Source organism: Amblyomma mixtum, chromosome 1, assembly GCF_055824585.1.
Source record: "Amblyomma mixtum isolate Tamu chromosome 1, ASM5582458v1, whole genome shotgun sequence".
NCBI lineage: Eukaryota > Metazoa > Arthropoda > Arachnida > Ixodida > Ixodidae > Amblyomma > Amblyomma mixtum.
The window spans coordinates 245,582,322-245,603,280 of NC_143012.1; the positions used below are offsets into that span (position 1 = coordinate 245,582,322).

General features: G+C 49.9%; 2 protein-coding genes across 2 annotated transcripts; both read right to left on the reverse strand.

Moving 5' to 3' along the window:
- Positions 1 to 1,880: 1,880 nt before the first annotated feature.
- On the reverse strand, positions 1,881 to 4,072 carry LOC149371398 (uncharacterized). Its single transcript, XM_089579981.1, has one exon. It carries the CDS (start codon positions 3,852 to 3,854, stop codon positions 1,881 to 1,883), a length of 1,974 nt encoding a protein of 657 aa, XP_089436107.1. The 5' UTR covers positions 3,855 to 4,072.
- A 326-nt stretch (positions 4,073 to 4,398) lies between these two features.
- On the reverse strand, positions 4,399 to 18,360 carry LOC149371399 (trypsin-1-like). The gene is made up of 6 exons (XM_089585160.1): positions 18,294 to 18,360; positions 16,035 to 16,269; positions 11,731 to 11,824; positions 9,098 to 9,281; positions 5,839 to 5,996; positions 4,399 to 4,640 (listed from the first exon to the last, which is right to left on the reverse strand). Exons 1-6 carry the CDS (start codon positions 18,358 to 18,360, stop codon positions 4,473 to 4,475), a joined length of 906 nt encoding a protein of 301 aa, XP_089441286.1. The 3' UTR covers positions 4,399 to 4,472.
- Between the last annotated feature and the right edge of the window lie 2,599 nt (positions 18,361 to 20,959).

Here is a 20,959-nt window from a genome sequence, read left to right on the forward strand (position 1 = left end):
TGAAAAGTAGTGGCGAGATGACGGACCCTTGAGGTGTGCCTTTGTTGGGGGTCGAAAATTTAGCGCTGCGAAGGTCTCCGAGCCCAACCGTTGCAGTGCGGTTGGAGAGAAAGGCCTTCACGTAGCTGTGAATCTTCTCGCCGCAGTGGAGGTTGTCAAGTCCTTCCATTACAGCCGTGTGGCTAACGTTGTCAAAGGCTCCTTTGATGTCCAGGGCCATAACCACGTTCTCGCCTACGCTCGGGACGTTGGTGAGGACTTCCTCTTTGAGTTGTAAGAGGACGTCCTGGGTGGAGAGGTGGGCTCGGAAGCCGAACATACTGTGGGGGTACAGGTCTTCGTCTTCCATGTAGCTTTGGAGCCTCCGAGTAACGACTCGCTCGTAGAGCTTGCCTAGGCAGGAGGTGAGTGAGATAGGTCGGAGATTTTCGATCTGGAGTTTCTTACCCGGTTTGGGGATCATTACGACCTCTGCATGCTTCCACTCTTCAGGAACCGTTCCTGCGGCCCAGTGCCCGTTGAGGAAGGTGGTCAGTTGGTCGACCGCCTCGTCGCTGAGGTTGCGTATGAGTGCGTTCTGGATCTTGTCTGCTCCCGCCGCAGTGTTGCGCGTGCATGCCTTTATGGCAGCGAAAACTTCTTCCCTGGTGATCGGCCTGTCTAAGTGGGTGTTCGGTTTCCCCAGGTATGGTTTCGCGTATGCCGCAGGCAAGGTCGTGCCGTAGCATTTCTCTTTGGCCTTATCTAGCAGTTCCTCTTCCGTACCCTCGAAGGTGTGGACGAGTCTGCGGATAGCTTTCCCGCTTTCGGCCCTGGTTTGGGTAGGGTCGAGGAGGGTCTTGAGTATACGCCACGTTCTCGCCGTGCTGAGGGTGCCGTCCAGCGAGCTACTGAACTGCTGCCAGCTCTGCCTGGCCAGTTGGGTCGCGTACTCCTCCGCTATCTTGGTGACTTCTGCGATCTTGAGCTTGAGCTTCCTGTTAAAGCGCTGCTTCTTCCAGCGCTTGGTGAGTCCTCGACGTGCCTCCCATAGCCTGATGAGCCGAGGGTCCACCTCTGGTGTTTGCTCGGTGCGATCCACTTCCTGAGTGTACCGCTTCTGGATGTCTTTAAGTTGTTGGCACCATTCATCTATGGAAGTAATCCCCCCTTCCAGGTCCGCGCAAGCCTTGCGGAAAGCCGGCCAGTTGGTGATCTTGGCTGTGCCGAGCTTGCGCTTGATGTTGGTGGCTGCTATCGTGGTCTTCAGGATAAAGTGGTCACTGCCTAGATTCTCCAGCAGATTCTCCCACGTTGCGTGCTTCACTCCCCTGACAAACGTTAAGTCCGGACACGTATCCGGGCAGATCGAAGTGCCAAGGCGCGTGGGTTGAAGTTCGTCTGTTAAGAGGGTACATTGGATCGCTTCCGCCGCGTCCTCGACCTGTATACCTTTGTGATTATTAGTGGGGTATCCCCATTGCTGTCCGCGAGCGTTGAAGTCGCCTACAATGAGCAACGAGTTGCTTTTCGCAAGTTTGCTGGCCCCTAGAAAGAGTGTATCAAAATTCGCGTCCCGCTGGCGAGGCGGGCTGTAGAGGTTTACGATAAAGACACTCTTTTCCTTACGCTTCTTTTTGGGAATAATTTCCGTCACTAAGTGTTCAATTTTGGTGTTGGGAATTGGGTCATGGGCTATGGCTACCAACTTTTTGCTGACCAAGGTTGCCGTGCGTCCGCTATCGTAGCACGTATATCCCCTGAGTGACGGTGTCGTGTTAGTTTCCTGTAAAGCTATTATATCGGGTGTGGAGCCTTGCGTATGTAAAAACTGCATTAGGAGTCCCTGCTTTTGGCGGTACCCCCTGCAGTTCCATTGCCAGATTTCAAGTGTAGTTTGTTTAGCCATGGTTTTGGGCGTTGTTCTGATTGGAGCCTTCAGTTCCGAAACGGCGCTCGTGTATGAGCCTGTCCCGGGCCTCGTTTGTTATTCGTTGCGTATTTTGACTTTTGACGTGGTTGCGGAAACTTTGGTCCTGCAACGAAACTTTTTGCTGTAGTAATGTGACGTTCTGTTCTGACAGGTTGAGTTGGACCTGCATGGCATCTAATCTTGCATGAGTTTGGCGGAACTGTCCTTCGGTCCGAATCATGAAATCATCCATGCGCTGCATGAAAGCTCTTAATTCTTCGGGGTTCACTGCTAAGGGGGTTGGAGATCGTTGCACTTCGGCCGCCGGGGTCGGGGGCCGCGGTACGTGCCCTGTTCTCTGAGCCTGCATCTCTTTAATGAGGTCATCGATTTTTTTTCGGAGATGTGCATTCTCCTCTCTTAGTGCTTTAATTTCTTTCGAGTTACGCGTAATATTATCTTGTTCCGAGTGCGGAATCAGTGGGTTTGGAGAGCCCGCTCCCCAGCTCACCTTGACGCCGCCCTTCTTCTGTTGTTTCTGCGGCGGCTGCTGCTGCTGCTGCTTCGGCTTGGCCGTTGACCGGTTGAGCGGCGGGAAAGAGTCATCCCTGGATCGGCTCTGGCTGCGATCTCGCACGGTGCTAGGGCCTCGGCTCGAGGAGCGGCCATGGTCCCGCTCCGAGCTATGCCACCTGGGTCGGCGCTCTCGACTCAGGTGCGGGTTCCGCTGCTGCTGCTGCGGTTGTTGCTGCTGCGTCAGTTGTTGTTGCTGCTGCTGCTGCTGCGGCTGCTGCTGCTGCTGCTGCCATTGTTGTTTCCGGGACTGCCGGCCGCCGGTCGTGCTGCCCCGGAGCTCGTCAGTAGTCTTGAGGCGTCGACGGCACTCCCTGGTGACGTGGTCGCCTTCGCACACCATGCATTTGGCCTTGCACGGGTGGCCTTCTGGTGGGTCGTGTGTGCCGCACGTCCTGCAGAGCTTGGTGTTCGGCGTTGGACAGACGTCCGAACGATGACCTTGCTCTCCGCACACGTAGCAGATCTGCCTCGTAGGACGATATGGGTAGGTCTTGAATTCTCCGGAGCGGTAGATGACCCACTGCGGGATATACGGGCCGTCGAACGTGATGAGCGCCGTTTCCGACTTGCCCAGCATTCTCGCTTCCAGGATCTTCACTCCTTGGGATCGAAGCCGCAGCCTCGATTTCAGTAGGGCCGGTGATTGCCCCGGCATGACACCGTGGATTACCGCACGCTTCAGGTCGTCCGGTAGGGCTGGATAGGTGTTGGTCGCATACGTCTGGTCATTGATGGTGAGCTTTTCGATCTTCCTGAGCACGTCGCCGATGTCCAGGTCGGGCGTGCTCGCAATCATGATGTTCGATCCGGGCCGGAGTCTCATGATGAAGTCTTCTTCCTTGATCTTTCCTCCGCTGGCCGCGACGAGGGCTTGCGTTGCCTGGTCGACACGGATTTCGCTGATTTTTAGGCCTCCCTTGGGGCGATAAATGATCTTGATATCATCCTTCGGTAGCGGCGGCGGACGTGGCCTTATCTGCCGCTGCGCTCCCGCCAGATGTGGTTTTAATGTAAAGCGCGGCACGCCACTCGCTTGCGTCTCTGCTCCACCAGCTGCGGCTGTCGGCGCTATCTTGTTTGCTTCTTCCCGGGGATCGCCTGGCCCCTTCGAGCCTTTCTTCGAGCCTTTCCTTTTTAGGCGCCGTTTGTAAGAAACAAGCTCCCAACGATCCATGTCTTCGTCTTGCAGTGGGTCGATGTCGGCCCCGTCGTCCCGCTGCGGTGGCGAGGTCTCCATGGCCTCGGTCACTGCGTCCCCGAGTCCGGGGCTCGCATTGACCGGCGACGCGGCAGGAGATTCCCCCGTACCTTCAATATTCGCCGAACCTTGGGCCGAGGTCCGGGTAGGTTCATTCATGATAGGGTCGTCAGCGTCCCGGGGTTCCATGCTGGCCGATGTCTAGACACGCAAGCACCGCACGGGCCCGCCCCGGGAGCGCGCTAGGCCTACGCTAGGCTCAGCGCTCCCGGCCGCAGGTGGCCACTCAAAAGTCCGATAAAAGTCCAAAAAATGGGCCTACCGGCTCAAGAGTGGTGTCGCCGTGGTCCAGGTGACGTTATCCGTCGATGTAGCCGAAAAGTTTCGGTGGCCCACGTGAAAATTCGGTCGGAGTCAATGAAAGTTCATGACTCAAAGAATACGTTCGAATCGGATGTGCCGATGAAATATAACACGGCAAGAGCTCTGAATTTTCGCCCTTCTGTGCGATGACATGGCTCCCCCAACCTTCCACCCTTCCGACAAAAAGAGAAAAAGGAATGCTACGACAATTGGAGGTTATTCATTGCGTTTATTTTTAGTCGCAACGGAGCGGAGCGCACACATTGAGAATATATCTGCGACATCTACTGTATAACCAGCTGGGCCTCTGCTTCCATCTTTCATGTACGCTTATGCATGGATGTAGCGTCGTGTGTCGGACTTGGCATAAAAGCAGCAAAAGTACAACCCGCACAGCTGCGGCCGTACAAACCGGGCAGCGGTGCATGAGGTGAAGGGGCCTTCTCAGGGTGTCTCGCCGACTACACTGCGTATCCAGTCGGTGCGCGTGGAGACCCGGGCGAAGACTCCCGGCTGCTTGGGCGCGGCGCACTTGACGCCCCACGATGTGAGCCCGGCAAGCACGTACCGGCCATCCGCACGAGGACACTGCAGCGGTCCTCCGGAGTCACCCTGCGCACATCCGCGCGGCCATGGGACCACTGTGTGTATGCGCAGTATTCCGCATCCGTTCAGGGTGAGGACAACTGCGCCATTTGTGTGCCTGTTCAGCCGCCGTTTAGCATAACTATTTTTCCTGCGGCCACAGCGGCCATAGCCGTTCTGAAATGGCTCCGAAGCCTCGATGCCGTGATGGCCACCCGTGGATCAGCCATTCTAGACGAAGTACAGCCACCCTGATTTTTAATAATATAGCGCGAGCGTCGACCGAACTGCTGGTCAGCGCCTTATAACGGCGATAAGCGTGCAACAAGGCGAGAGTTCGCGCACGCGCACGATGGCATAGCGTCGTCTACGCTGTTCCGAGCACGAGGACACACGCCCTGCCACAATATGAGTTCGCAAGATCCCGCCAAGTCGTAGAGCGCATGCGCATGATTAATATGTGAGACTGCATGAGACGTGACTGCTTTCTCTCTTTTTTTTTGTCTATTACGGGAGGCCAGCTTGGGGATGCAAAGTTATGATAAGAAAAAATAAAAGGAAAGAAATATAGCAGCACATTGAAACCATTGCCTGGATCGCGATAAAGGGGGTTCCAACCAGCTCTTTATCAGCCTTGCAGTGTCTCGACGGTACAAAAAGGCATCGGTTGGAACCCCGTTTACCGCGATCCAGGCAATGGTTTCAATGAGCTGCTATATTTCTTTCCTTTTATTTTTTCTTATTACAGTTACAATACAATACATATTTATTTTCCAGAAAACAACTGGATGGCCTCTTGGGCTAAAAGCTACACAAAAGCTTGACGAGGCCCAAGAGACCATTACAAGGCAGCAGCGTAATGAATAGATTGGAAAGTACATAAGTAGACAGTAATAACTTTGCATCCCCAGGCTGGCCTCCTGTAAAAGACAAAAAGAGAGAGAGAGAGAAAGAAGTCACCTCATGCAGTCTCACATATTAATCATGCGCATGCGCTCTACGACTTGGCGGGAGCTTGCGAACTCATATTGTGGCAGGGCGTGTGTCCTCGTGCTCGGAACAGCGTAGCAGACGACGCTCTGCCATCGTGCGCGTGCGCGAACTCTCGCCTTGTTGCACGCTCATCGCCGTTATAAGGCGCTGACCAGCAGTTCGGTCGACGCTCGCGCTATATTATTAAAAAAAAATCAGGGTGGCTGTAAAGTCGCGTTGTTTCACCGCTTACCTGACACACGGAGCGGCCCCCTTCTTCGGGCCCAGCGCAGATCATGGTCTCCTCCTTGACCTCATTGATGCCTTCGTAGAAGCCGCGGCACGTGGCGTGCTTCAGGACGGGCACGTCGGCCTTCTGCAACTTGGCTGGGATCCTGCCCCCTTCGGACCCTGCGTGCACCGGACGAATGGTGTTTTTATTTTCACTACGATGGCTGTATGAGGGGTTCGTCGAGGAGTTTATTGTGTCGTAGGGATGCGGAAGCTGGGGATCTTATTGATAAAACCTAGCAATGTACATACACCACAAGAGAGCGTGCATTGGCTGGCTATGGCGTTGCTCAATCTCATGCAGTGAGCCTGGTGGATGGGAGAGAGAGAGAGAAAAAAAACTTTATTGTACCAGGAATTTGGGGCACGACCCCACTGCACTGAAGTGTTTATGTTCCTGAGGTCCATAACACTGGCAGCCCGGCCGGTTGCGATGGTCTGCACGGCCGGGTCCTCCGAGCGCAGCAGGGTCTCCCAGTCCTCCCAGGTCTTGAGGTTCTCTAGGTCCCGCGGGGGAGGGTCCGCCGGGCAGAGGGAAAGGATGCGGAGGGAAGAGGCGAAGGGTTCTGGGCATAGGGCGCATGCCGGAGTGGAAAAGGAGGGATGATAGTGGGCTAGGGTAAGGGGTGAGGGAAGAGAGTGTGTCTGTAGTCTGCGCCAGAGCGTTGCGTGTTCGTTATCTAGGGAGGGGTGGGGCGGGGGGTAGAGCTGGCGTGAGGCTCTGTAGGCCTGCGTCAGCTCGCTGAATGAGTGCATGCGCTCCTTCGTGAATCCCCGATCCGAGGGCACCTGAGCCCGGTTTAAAGAACCTCGGGCTAAAAGGTTGGCGGCCTCGTTTCCGGGATTCCCGGAGTGCGTGGGCACCCATATCAGCTCCACTTGGCGGGGCGGGGGTGCATCGGGCGAGTCTAGTATACCAAAAGCAGGGACATGGACTCGGCCTCGAGCAAAATTTAGAATCGCAGTTTTAGAATCACTTAAAATGTACCGGGCTTCCGTGCGGGTGATAGCAAGTGCAATGGCGGCTTCCTCTGCAGCTTCTGGAGAGGTGTCTGGAGGGAGAGGTAGTGTGAGAAGGGCGGATAAAGAGGAGTCCACCACAGCTGCTGTCGCTTCATCACCCGTGCAGGCAGCGTCCACCCATACGGCGTCCGGCTCGGGGCCGTACGCTCGATGGAGTGCCTTCGCACGGGCTCTGCGGCGCTGCTCATGGTGGGACGGGTGCGTATTCCTCGGGAGCGGCCTGATGAGGAGCTCCTGGTGAAGGGGTCGTGGGATGGCGAGGAGGGTTGGGTCGTTGGCCGGTATTCTGAGTCCGAGGGAGTCCAGGATATACCGACCTGTGGAGGTTTGTGTGAGCCTGATGTATTGGGCCTGTCGGTGGGCCTCCAACAGTTCCCCGATCGTGTTGTGGAGGCCCAGGCCTAGTAATCTGTCTGTGGGTGTGTTGAGGGGAAGATGAAGTGCTACCTTGAATGCCTTGCGAATCAAAGCATCCAAAGCATTTATGTCATGTTTGGATAGTTGTAAGTATGGGGTAGTGTACAGCACACGGCTGAGGACAAAGGCATGAATGAGGCGACATAGGTCGCGCTCCTTCATGCCTCTGTGATGTCCCGAAACCCTTCGGATGAGGTGCGATATCGCGCCTACAACCTGCTTGAGTTTCTTGAGGGTGGTGGTGTTTTTGCCATCGTTCTGGATGTGCAGGCCCAATACACGGAGGGTGCCAACCTCAGGTACCGGGTCACCATTCAGTTCAATGACAATGGGGGAGCGGGGACAGCGGTGGTTCTTAGGACGGATGAGGAGCAGTTCGGACTTCTCTGGGGAGCAAGACAGTCCGATGGTCCGTGCATAATTTTGGGTGAGTGTGGCTGCTTCCTGTAATGTGTTCTCTATGCCGCCGTCACTGCCGTGGGTGGTCCACAGGGTGATATCGTCGGCATAAAGAGTGTGCTTCAGGTGGGGAATAGTTGCTAATTTTCGGGCGAGGGGGATGAGGGTAATGTTAAAGAGAAAGGGGGAAAGGACGGACCCTTGAGGGGTGCCGATACTCTGAAGCGTGTAGGAGGGGGAAGACAAAGGGCCGAAGTGTATCTCAGCTGTGCGGTCAGTGAGGAATGCTTGAATGTAGGCGTACGTGCGCACACCATTCAATGGGGATAGGGCAGTCATGATCGCCTGATGTTCAATGCGATCAAAAGCTTTGGAAAGATCCAAAGCTAAGACTGCCTTGGTGTGACCTGGAAGAAGCGGGTCAAAAAGGTCGTGTGTGAGTTGCAGCATGGCGTCCTGTGCGGATAGATGGGGGCGGAATCCCACCATGCTATGCGGGTAAAGATTGTTGTCCGCCATGTGACTTGTGAGTCTCGCTAACACAACATGCTCGAGGAGCTTCCCGAGGCATGAAGTTAGCGAAATAGGGCAAAGGTGTGACTATGCTTGCGGCGCGGTTGTAAGTCTCGGCGCAGGGCTGAGTTAACGCTCATACGCTCACAGCGATTCACAGACGACCTGCCTAGCCTTCGCGGCAGGCTTGGTCATTGCCGCCTATCGTATGCTCAACGCACTGCCTGCCACCGCAATACACAGGGCACACATAACCTGGACCCCTGGACACGTTTCTCTTCATGGTCATGAGCGCGTTAATGTGGCAGCCCCCGAGGGCTCGCCGGCCGGGCGCCATTGCAAGAACAGTCTAACACAGAGATCGTACAGACATATTCACTCACACCGAAGCGCTTCAACCCTGTACACTTCCCTCCACTGCGCCTCTCCCTAACAAAGATTGAAGCCTACTCATGGAAACAACTCCAGACCAATTCCTTCCGTTGCTGCTAAGTTCAGCGCATCATTTATCCTGCACAACACCTCCCCCGCTGTCTTTCGTGAGGTAAAAAACCCACGTATTATCACATCAGTGGCCCAGTTTTTCAGTACTCGTTAAGGAACCACAGGTTGCCGAAATCAGACCTGAGCCTTGCACTACGGCGCCGCTTCCTCTCTTCGTTTTTTTTTTCCACTCCTTCCTTCACATCTTCCCTCTCGGCGCAGTTGAGGTGCCCGCCTGGAGTGAGACAGATACTGTGCCTTTCCTTTCCTCATAACCATACCGTTTAACCCGCAACGAAAAAAAAAAAACTCATGTAGAACTATTGCTGTAAAATAGAGCGTTGCATGTTATACGATACTGAAGCGCACAAAGCTCGTGTACTGACTGTCCTTGGTGAGTCCCCATCCGCTGATGGTGCAGTTCTCTCCTTCGAAGCTCTGGTCCTTCTCTGGCAGACAGACGGGCATGAGGTGCTTATGTCTCCCTTCGAAGTCCAGGGGTGTCCTCAGCTCCAGCAGCGCGTAGTCATTGTCCAGGCTGCTCCTGTCCCAGTCCGGGTGCTTGGTGATCTGGACAGAGTGCCAGGCATTGGATTCAAGACTTGGAATGCCGCGTATAAAAACGCTGCTGTTGGCGAAAAATTGCACTTACTGCCTAACATGCGAAGCCTGGGGATCGCCTTTGTAAATTCGTGTAAAGGAGTGATCCATTGGGTAGACTTGGGCACCATGTATGCGCACCTCAGGGAATATACAGATATTTTAGGACAGGTTGTAATGGTAGTCCGCGCAGTGGAACGTCGTAGACCGCCAGATTGGCTTTCGAGGCAAGCATTATGTTTTGTGAACCCTTACCAGACGGCGACGTTTCAGTACAAACCGTATCATGCTAAAGGACACACCGGTGCAACCTGCCCTCCAGTATGGACACAATGCAGACAATTTCCCAACTCATACCTACTACTAAGATGTCCAGGGTGCACAAAAGAATTCAGGTAGTTGAAGATGAGTACCAGTGCTTCTTTATTTTTGCACCATTGAAGTGGGAAACACCGCGCCAGTTATCCGACCTGTCCCAAACCGACACCAAAAGATTAAGGCAGGAAAAGTCCGCACATGAAACGACGTGAAATTCGCAAACAAGTTCCACCACAAGATTCAGAACACTGGGCACAATGATCAATCAGAAGAGAAACTTTCAAGAGGACAACAACGCGAGTCCGCAGCAACGTCCACCATTTCCTCCAGCCGCACAATACAGAAGCTATCGGCAAGTTTTCCCATCGCTTCCAACACAGATCAAGACAGCTAGAACAGTCTTGTGAGTATAGCTGCCGTCGACTCCGGGGTGCTGGTTCAGTGGCTGTGGTGTTCTGCTACTAAGCGCGAAGTCTCGGGTTCGAGCCCAGGGGGTCAAAAATAATCTGGAGACCTCCACTACGTCTGGCTGCAGAGCCTGAAGGTTGCTTAGGCGCATAAAAATTCACCATGATATCATGTTTCAATGTTCAAGCGAAATTTATTGACAATGTGTGCACTGAAACCTTTTTTCATGAACGAGCGCTGCTACTACGGCAACGCCTGCACCTTACCCGCATTCAAAGTTGAGTAGTTACAAAAACTCCCGGTTCTCACAGCTGCAACTGCTTTGTACACATGAGTCTTACTTTCCCTTCTGAAGCCTTTCAGTACTGAGGTGTGCATGTTTTTGTGTTTTTAAGTGAATGGAGGCTCCTTTGTATACTAGTTGGGTACAGGGACGACTGTTAAGAGAAAACAGGAGCCGCAGTCTTCCAAAGAACGGAGGAATGACTAAAACTGTTCATATGATGCACCTCTGTGATCCCCAACCTCAGGATTTGAAAGAAAAAGCCTACTGAATATAATACCTATATTCAAATTGTCTAGCTTAAGGAATTAAGATTTTGTTCAACTCAATTTAATTTATTTCCTACAGACGTATACACAATTTTGGAAGGGTTGCCTGGGCAAAAAGCTGTTCGACTGCAGCCTGACTATGCCCAGACATTCGATTTGCAGCAGCAGTTTTGACGTCCAGTTTAGGAGGCTCAGAAATAAAAGAAGCTAATGAAAAGTGATACCACTACTCAGGAACAACAAGCAATGTGAAAACGAAGATGTACAAGACACAACAAAAGAACAGAATTTGGATAATGAAATACCTACTTTGAATAACAAACATCGAGGAGAAATGAACACTAGGAACATGAAGTTCCGCGGGGGAGAGAGATCAGCGTTAAGAGTAGGTGCGCAGAGAAGCGATTAAGTAGCTTAACAAAAAGCAAAATGAAGAACAAAAGTAAAAGTCGAGAGAAAGATAAAAAAAAAACATTTTTGGGGCTCCTTCTTTTGGTTCTGGAGTACTGATGACAGTCTTTATCTGTCCTTCAGCTCATCTGTTATTCTATTGATAAAGCTCCTGCTTCAGGAGCCTCGTTTACTCCAGAGCTCTTAGATCTAATATCAGAGAGCTCTGGTTTTATCTGCCCATCAATTTTACAAGGACACTACCGCTGACTTTAACCCTACTATTGTGCGTTTCCAATAATTATGTAGCGACAAACCTGCGAAAGACTCCGGTATAAGTGATGTCACCGTCCTCACAGAACCTAAGTACTTCACACCACTGTTCGTCTGAAAAGCACTGTATCAGGATTTTTTTCATGGCTCTACAGCGTTCAAACCAGATTCACACGCCGGAAGGTTCCGTACATTCCTTTTCTACATCCATTATCCACCTCTCTGCCAACTATATCGGAATGCAACCGATCCGCTGAACGGATGCAATTTACATCTCATCACGTGCCACCCTCCAAAACTGTTACGAAGAAACGTGATTACAATCAGAGGAAAGCTCTCGATTGCGCTGCTTGATTGTCGCTGTTCCGGAGGCATAATCTTCAGCCTGTCAAACTGCATGCAAATGCTAAGCTCTGTGGTTGCAAGATGGTGCTGGTGGGTACAAAATGTCACTGAGGGGTTAGAAATAAGGCCGTACCTTTCTCACGTAGACGACATCGTCGGTGTCGTCCTTTTTAGTGATGTCCTGCTCTCCGACTGTTATGGCAAAGTCTGACGGAAAAGTCAGCAGCCTGAAAAGGATAAGGCCAGAATAGGAAAAAAAAACAGGCATTTATCGATACTCTGCTAAATTACACTATGCTTCAGGTCCACGAAACTTGAATGGGTACACAGTAATAAACGTGTTTCTGCGTTTACGGGTGGTGATGCATGACCGTCTTTTTATTTGCCGTCGTGCACTGAGTTTCTTCTGGGGCTCACTGCACTGTATAATAACATTGCTAGTTTATGCTTTGCCGTATTTGCATGTAGGAGCGAATGGTGAAAAATAAAGGCATACTCAACAAGTCGAGCATGTCAACAATGCCTTAAAATGTTAAGATCACCTGATTCGCTTCAACACAACCAGTTGTTACTGCAGGTAACAAAGCGCGTACTTATTTGAAAAAGTGATCACCAGGAGAGTACAAACCAACTTCCTCTTGGCAGCCGACCACACGCACTACATGAAATGTCAACCCAAAAGGCCTCCACAGCCTCCATTTTAAACAATGCCCATCTAACAAGCGCCCTCTCTGGCTCTATGTGTTCCAAGGGCTCGGAACTCTGTCCACGTACACAGGAGGACTAGCTCACGCCATCTGCCGAACTACGAAAACGGCTTCTCGCCCCCTCCCCCCGGGATGTTCGTAACCTAATAAGGGAGAAAAAGTGTAGAACTTTCGCATCCGGAAGCAGTGCCTGTAAGGTTTCTCCCTTTCTTTTAAGAAAGAGACGTGCAGCATTGAAAGCTTGGGAATATCGGCACATATGGCGTCCTGGAACAAAGACCTCTTCCCGTGCCATCCGTAAAAGTTCGTCTAGGCTTGCGTAGCCGATGAGCTCCATAAATGCTTTTCTAATGCAAACGCCTCTCTGCAACGTCTTCCACAATGCTTCTGCTCCGCAAACTTTGTCGTTCGCATATTGTTTTTCCAACGAATATTTCGTGCTCTAAGACTGTACATTCCTGGCTGTTCTTAAGTGTTATCTGTTATTTTTTTTTCAGTACTAATACAATGGAAGAGGACCATGGCTATTACGTCATCACGAAGTGGATGCCATGACAACAGAGCACTGCTGGGAAGACGCATTCACCTGGCACAGATGGCGTGTCTGAATTCTTGGCCACTCATCTACGACAGACACGAACGCAGGAGCAGACTGAACAAAGGCCTAACCGCGACACTAAAGTAACCCCGAGACTCCGCATTCCTTTGCAGTTTCTTTACTTCACGCGAGCAGAAAGGACGCAAATATTCCCGCTGCACAGCGGGAATATTTACTTTTTGCAGAACATGTCACTTACTGCCCAGGGGGAGTTTTAGAAAAGAGAACGGAGCATAAAGATTAAAGACAAGTTTTAGTAAAACATATTTACAAGGTAATATTACGGGAGTTAACTCAGCAGCAGGCGCGACATCTCGCAGTCAGGGAGCACGCAAAATCCAGGTCACCCCCAGCACTAGCTGCGACGTTCTTGTCGTCGTCGACACCAGCGCGACAGTACGACGTCCTCTTCGTCTGGCGACTGCATTCTGTCACACTATATAAAACACGTCATGTCATTGTGGGACATTTTGAAGATAATTCTTTTACGTATGAGAGAAAGAGTTAATGTGAGGTGGGGTGGGGAGGATAATGTCAGGAAAGCATGTAGGGTGGAGATTTTCGGGGAGATCTCTGAAGCTCTAATTCTGTACACGGTAAGAAGAATCCTTGTCACTATTAAGACCTTTTGGTCATTATGGATGCGTTAAAGCTCCACTAGAAGCAAATCATATATGACCCAAAGACCTTTGACCAAGGCTGTACAACACGCAGTTCCTGTACACACATGCGGGTTCTTCGACGGGCACCCTTTCATAGACGAGTGTCCATTCTTGTATCACACAAAATGTTGCAGTAGTGCCTGCTCGCTACTCGCCGAGTGTTGACCGATTAAGGCGTCCGAGAGACCCTCCAAGGTAATGGGGCTCGAGTGGAGTTTCTTCACAGCCATTCGATATGCTCTGCACCCAAGTGTATAGTGAATGTATACAAACTCGACGTGAAGAGTCTTCTCTGGTGTATTACACGAGGTACAGCTGTGACTCTATTCCAATTTTGTGCAGGTAGCGCGTCGTATATGTAAAGCCAAGCTCGAATCGGCTGAATAGGGCTTCCTGGCCTTGTGGGATGTTTAGCGGAATTCGAAGTCAAAATTATGTCATCACGTTTGTATTGTGGGATTGTAAAGCCTAACGTACGACCATTCAGCTCGGGGCTTAAATACGAAATAGCGTACACTCGTGAAGTTTGCTTTGTCTACATACGTACTTTTTATGCAGGTAGAGCACGCTTTACAGGAATAAAGACTAATGTTTGAAACGAAGTAGCTTGAACATAGTTAGCTGGGCAGCCACCCTGATTAAGACGAAGTGTATAGCGTTTAAAACAGCACGGGGTGTCTGGGTCCCGTTAGGAAAACTTGAGTTAGGCTGACAATGGCTGTGAAAAATTCGCGAGAAACCATTTTTGATTGATTGATTGATTAAAAACATCTTTATTTGTTCAATATTCTCAGAACATGTGGGTGGGCCGCCTAGTCCGGTAGTCCACTGGCTGCTGCTGCTGCGCTGGCCCTCCCCACCAGCCAGTGCTGACGGTCAGGATCATCGCTGAGCAGAATAGCCTCCCACTGCTCCTCCGAGGGGTTTGGAATGGGGTCAACTAAGGGATTAAATTGGCATGCCCACACCATATGGTAGAGGTTAGCTACCTCTCCACAGTGTGGGCACTGCGGAGAGTATAGTGTAGGGTACCACTGGTGTAAGTTAGCTGGTGTTGGGTATGTGTTGGTTTGTAGTCTCCTAAGGGTGTTCTCTTCTAACTTACTGAGGGATTTGTGTGGTGTTGGGTACTCCTTTCTGGCTGTTGTGTATGGCGCGAGATTGTCAGCATACACTGCTAAACCTATCAGGTCGCGGCACCCTTCATGGTCATCAGGGGTAGACGCCCGGTATAGAAGAGCTCGGGCATGCCTGTGAGCGGCTTCGTTTCCTCCTGGTAGTTCCAGGTGACCGGGAAACCACATGACTGAGGCTTGGTTGGGTGGATGCTTAGTCAGAAATGACAACCCTGACCTATGAATTAATCCGTTATTGAAGTTGCCACAGGCGTTCTGGGAATCAGTGTGCACAACGGCGTTGGGGTTAGATGCTACAGCTAATGCAATAGCTGCCTTCTCTGCGTGAGTGGGGTTAGATGTTTTCACCGAGGCGCAGTTCACCATCGACCCTGAATGCGTTGAGACTACAATAGTCATGAGTCCATTCTTTGGTCCTGCTGCGTCCACGCCATTTTTGAAGATCCTTCGTATTGGTGCCAGCAGTACAGCGTGAGTTAACTTCGACATTAGTATTACCGGTTGCGTTGACCGCATCTCGTTGGTCTTTACAAGTTACAAATACATTTTTCAGGCGACATTAATCTATCGATGGGTGCATATGTATGTATATACATGTACGTGAGCATGCGACCGCGTATGTTGAGGTGATTATCGACCGCACTGCGGCAAGCGGCCAACCTATATCAGTTATCCCACGTGTGAGATAAAGAAAAGGAAGGGAAAGAGCAAATCTGTGCACAGTAAATTAAACGAGGAAAGGACATAGACTTTAGCGATAAACGAGCATCGGAGACTTGCGGTCCGGTGCTCCACACATAAATAAAAGCTCAGGAAAGCTAGGACAACTAAGGCGTGCGAAAGAGCTGACGTTAGAGGAGAATACCAAAGTGTGTATTATTCATCAAAATTCTAAACCATAGTTCGCGCAGGGCTATGTTTGTGATGTCCGGGAAAGAACTGCCAGGACATGGAAAATTGAGAACATGGGAAGGACATTATACATTTGTCAACGAGTTCAATTACGGAATGGTGCAGGATATAATTGAATGGGGAAAAATTATCGAATTTTCAATGACTATTGCAGAACAGCCCCTGATTCACAAGGGAAATCAATCAATCAATCAATCAATCAATCAATCAATCAATCAATCAATCAATCAATCAATCAATCAATCAATCAATCAATCAATCAATCAATCAATCAATCAATCAATCAACCAATCAATCAATCAATCAATCAATCAATGATTGAGTCAGTCAGTCAGCTGTCTTAATTTAAGTAATGACTAAGGAACATGCTCTGAAAATTTCCTCTTTTTTTTCTTTCCCACGGAGGATGGTTGCTCGCTCACCCGCTGACGCAGTGGGCTGCGGTGAGCACGTAGCGGCTGTTGATGATGGAGCCTCCGCAGGTGTGTCCCCTGTCCAGGTTGATCATGGGTATCTGGCGGCGAAGCGATATCTGCCAGGGGAACTCGAGCGGTCCGGCGTTCTCGCCTCCCACGATCAGGTGCTGCGAAAGGGGTCCCTGGCCGCCCGCGTGGTACGCCTCGGCAGAAGCTGCGCTCGGACCGCGAACGCCGCACCCTGCGCCGTTGGCCGATCGTGCGTATGTTGCTGCGGGTCGACGGTATCTGTCCCCTCACTTTGTAAACAACTAAGCTATAAAGCCACCGCGCATCGTCATTTATTTCGCCCGACCAGCATTGCAGTGCGCCCTGTCCTTCTACTCACAGCAGACCCTGCTGCGACCCATGTTTCCCGCACTTGCTTTGGAAAAGGTATAGCGCATGCAGTGTTAAACAGAAGTTCTACGTGGAGGCGGAACTGGCAATGAATTGGGGCGAAGTTCCGTTAGAGTTTTGGGTGTCGGTTGGAATTATCATGTAAGTACATCCTAGCTGTCCTGTAGTAGCCGTTCAGCACTCAAAGGGGGCTCGCCACGCCAGCCCCACTGTCGGCTGCTCTGGCTTAAGATTTTGTTATGATGCGCCGTTCGCTGTTGTTATATATGAGTTTCTCCGTGCAAACTTGGAAAGTTCACTGTGTTCGTGTCCGCGGTGCTTAACAGTTTTGTGCTGAGTTTTTTAATACGCAGCCACAATACGCACCAGAAGGACACTATAAATAGCAGCTAATGTAATGACGTCATAAGTATATAACTTACTACTGTTGAATATTTTTCAGGATGTTTCTTAGCTCTCAGTTTTAATGAACATTTTGTGAACTGCGTGATCAAATAAGAAACTGGCGAGAAATGTACATAGTATTGGTTAGTATTATTTTTTTTTCTTTACTGCATGGTTCGAAACACGTTAGAATGTCACAGTTTAAACAAAGCGCCAACTGCTCGAACTCAAGGGCTGTTGTCCTTGCCTCGCCTTCCGTTTTTAATCTCCTGTTTCGGCAACTTCTTCATGCTCGCGCCAAGCTTCATATGTTTGACCGGCTAGTATTTTGTCGGCTTTTACATTCCCGCTTGCGTGCCTGTAGTCTTCATGAACACAAGTGACCTGAAACCAAAACTAGCCCTTAGCTGTAGGTTCCTACAGGCAGCGTTTTTGTTATGCAGTGTTTTGTTCGATGCAAGAAATATAAAAAAAAATCTTTTTTAAGCCCGCTGCAGAACAGTGCCCTCTCTCAGTAAACTTCACTTATATGTGCCCTATGTTAAAAGCTAGCAATTTATCATCAAAATTTTAACCTGAGTGCTCCAAATGAGCGTCTCCAGCTGTCGTCTTAGTTGCTTTCCCGTAGATAGCGTGTCTGCGTATTAAGAAACAACTGTTTGTCTCTTGCACACATTACAAGAACTGTCAAAGTCGATTGCGTCCTCTTATCTCAAACCGTCTTGTCATCACCTTACGTTATTTCCCCAATACACGCTTTTTCCTTCCTCTCGTTTGCATTTACAGCTCTAGAACCCGATCCGTGCACAAGCAAACGCCCTTGTCCGCACCCCATTTACCAATCCGCTTGAAGAGAGCACTAATGCGTTCCATACACAGGAAGGAGGGGAGCAAATTTTTTCCCTTGATACCGCCTTCTTCCAAACTAGGAACCAGTTCTACGCGTACTTGTGCCTCTGTAACTCAAGGTTCAGACTAAAGAAAGAATGGAAGAAGAGCATGTTCGACTACGGTCTTGCACAGTAAACGTTACTTGTACAATCTCCGTTTAGACCCCTCATATTCCAGTTGTCCTTCCCTCTACACTAATTTGGAATCCTGTCACTTCTCCTATATCCAATCTCTCTTCCTCCCCCCCCCCCCCCCCTCCGCTTTTTGTCACACTTTCTTATCCTTGCGGCGCGCTTGGTAGGTGTCGCCCTATTAGGATAATCACTTGGAATCAATTCAGCAAGCCACTGACTTGATTACCGCTTAACATTGCGCTAATAAAGCAATTTTTTTTCATTCCGCCTCAAGTCTCCGCTCCTGGCATCTAGCGGCCTTGTCGCCCAATTTCCATAGTAAACGCACTGTCGTATTGCGAAAGCCTGGGATGATTACGTGCGCGCACGCGCATGCAAAAAAAGAACAAAAAAGTGCGAAGTCACACGTGAACCTGAAAGTGAAGTGACATAAAAAGGAGAAAAAAAAAAAACTCACTCTCATCCGCGCTAGCGAAGCCACCGGCCACCGCTGCGAACGCAAGAACTGTGGCCACCGCGATCATGGTCTCTGATGCTGTTCCTCTGGTGCGTGATAGAAGACTGCTCAGCGTTAGGCCGCTGCTTGGAGGAATAAGCGGGTGGCCCCAGACAGCGTTTTCTAGAGAAAGACACCGTCCTGTCCGTTGCCCCGGTTTTATTTGTTACGCGCCCGTGAGATTTATGGTAGACCGGCTGCTCTCTCCTTTTCACTCGTGAATAGGTGGATGCGGGCTGTTGGGACGAGGTCAGCGAACCCCCTTCTTTAGGTGTTCGCGCGGCTTTTCCGAAAAAAGAAAAGGAAACAGGGTCGCCAACTTGTGCTCAGAATGTTCCCAAAATTTTTGTTAATCCTATTTTCGCCAGTTTTTCACTCCTTGTTATATTAGTGGAACAGAAAGCAGCTGAAGTAGCTGACGTCACCCAATGCAGGCGGTGATGCATTGCTTAATATATTTGTTTGCAGAAAAGGCACGAGACCCAAAGTGATAGCCATATAGTGGACAGGAAAGCAAACAGAAGGCATCGGCATGAGCTCAGTACAATGTTTTTCCCGGCAGCGGCATCATGTGGTGTATGTCCTAAACATGTACTGCAAGTAAGGCACATGAAATTGCGCGATAATTTTGACAGAGCGCAACTAGCTCCAACCACCATCACTGGCAGTACTGTGAGAAAGGTTTGTGCTAAACGGAAATTGTTTGTATTGACCTTTCCTTCTTTAGCGCTGCGACACTTAAAGCAGCTTGTTCTAACTTGAGGCGTTGTGACACTTGAGACAATTTCATTAGTAATTAACGCATGAGACACCTCCTACAGTCATGCTACGAGTGCTTATTTATATTTATTTGAAATTTATGCCTCAGAATTGTTAACCCGCACTTATCGTTGTCTCAGCTGACTATTTTCCAGATCCTTATGAACGAGGATCCTGAAACAATTCCCAGAAGTCCAACATTCCCCCCAAATCTGCATCTTATATCTGGTGATTGATTGTTGTCAGTTCCAATGCGCAAACGTGACATCAACTTTCGCTGTTACTGGCCTCAATGACATCGAAGCTCCGACCGTTCAGTAAGGATGGCCTCATCTTAGTTTCATCATAGACTTAAAACAAAGGCCGAGGATTTTTAAAGCACGCGTACTGTTTATGTATAAGGTTTTTAACATCTAAAATAGAGGGTAAGACACCGAAAGCAACAGGGCAGTTTCATTAAACAATGCCCCACTATGATGCTTGCGATTTCCTTTCGCCGGTGCGACTCTAAATTTGGCTTGCGTCGAAGCCACACCCGGTTGTCTGCAGGTCCAGGTCATCGGAATTTTCCACGGCAAAGTGCAGGCGACCGCTGTGAGATGGCAAAGTGAGGGGCCGATTCATGCTCAGGGCAAACAGCTGTTTCTGCTGACAGATATTTTTTTCGTTTTCATGGGGGCAAGTACGGGCAACACTTTATTTTTTTCTTTGACCTCCATTTCGTGTCGGAAATAAACGGAGTATTGCCAGGAAGCGCACCTGAAGTTTGCTGCCACTGCACCAGCGCCACTTCTCCCCTGCCGGTCATTTTGGCGTTGCTGTCCGGGCACGTCGCCGGCGGAGCGCATTGAGCCAGCAGCCTGTCGGCTGGTACGCGCGTGCTGCTCGCGCAGCTGGCACTCTCTCTTTCATTGTGAGCACGTGCCGTCCTGCTCGCGGGCGCACAAAAGTGGTGTTGCCGCTCGCTGTGAATTCCGCGACGTTCTAAGAGTGGAGAAACTGGTTGTGTGTGCGGCTGTCACAATAGTTCTCTGAACATCAACGGCCAAGGAATGCCCGTGTAATTCTACAGATTTCCTGGTGATGTCCTACATTCTTGGGAAAAAAAAAATAATATTGGAAAATTGTAACGTACAGCTAGCAACGGAAATATTGAAGGTAATGGTCCACCCTTTCTATATGCAGCAAAATCTTAAATATTTTTCATCGCTCGTATCGAGCAGTTGACGATAGGAAAAACGTTAATACGAAAAAAAAATGCAAGCCTATCGATGGGAGATTGCTATAGTCAAATCTTCCAGTATATGAAAAAAAAATGCGGTCATACATTTTTTACTATTCAAAAATGTTTTTGTCCGGAATTGTTGCGTATGAAATGGATGAGAACGAGAAACGGCAGGCCTCGATAACTGCTATGGGCAGGGTGAAGTAAGCTTTTTCCTGTTACTAAACACGTTTGGTATGTCGCACGCGTAATATTATTTCTGCGCAGTTTTTGCTGTAATTCACTAAGCATGCAGTGTTTAGTAAAGCACGCGCTAACGAAACTCATTTTTTTTACCGTTTTTTATTTTGGAGACTGACTGCAGCTAGCAGCATTATGCAGACGCGTGTGAGGCAAGGTCATTGATCGCCTGAATGTTCCGACTTGTGACGCCGGGCTCAATTTTCGAAGTTGCTTTACATGTAAAAAATTTCAAAAAATAAAAATAATCAAAATGTTTGCTTGCACATGAATGAGCGTTTGCATATGAGCGATGGCTCTGCAAATAATTGTTTTGGGGATGCGCGTGCGCTGTAATCGGAATTAAAATAAATATACGAACCGCTTATCTCCGTTGTAGCGATTGACAAACTAGAGCATTTTT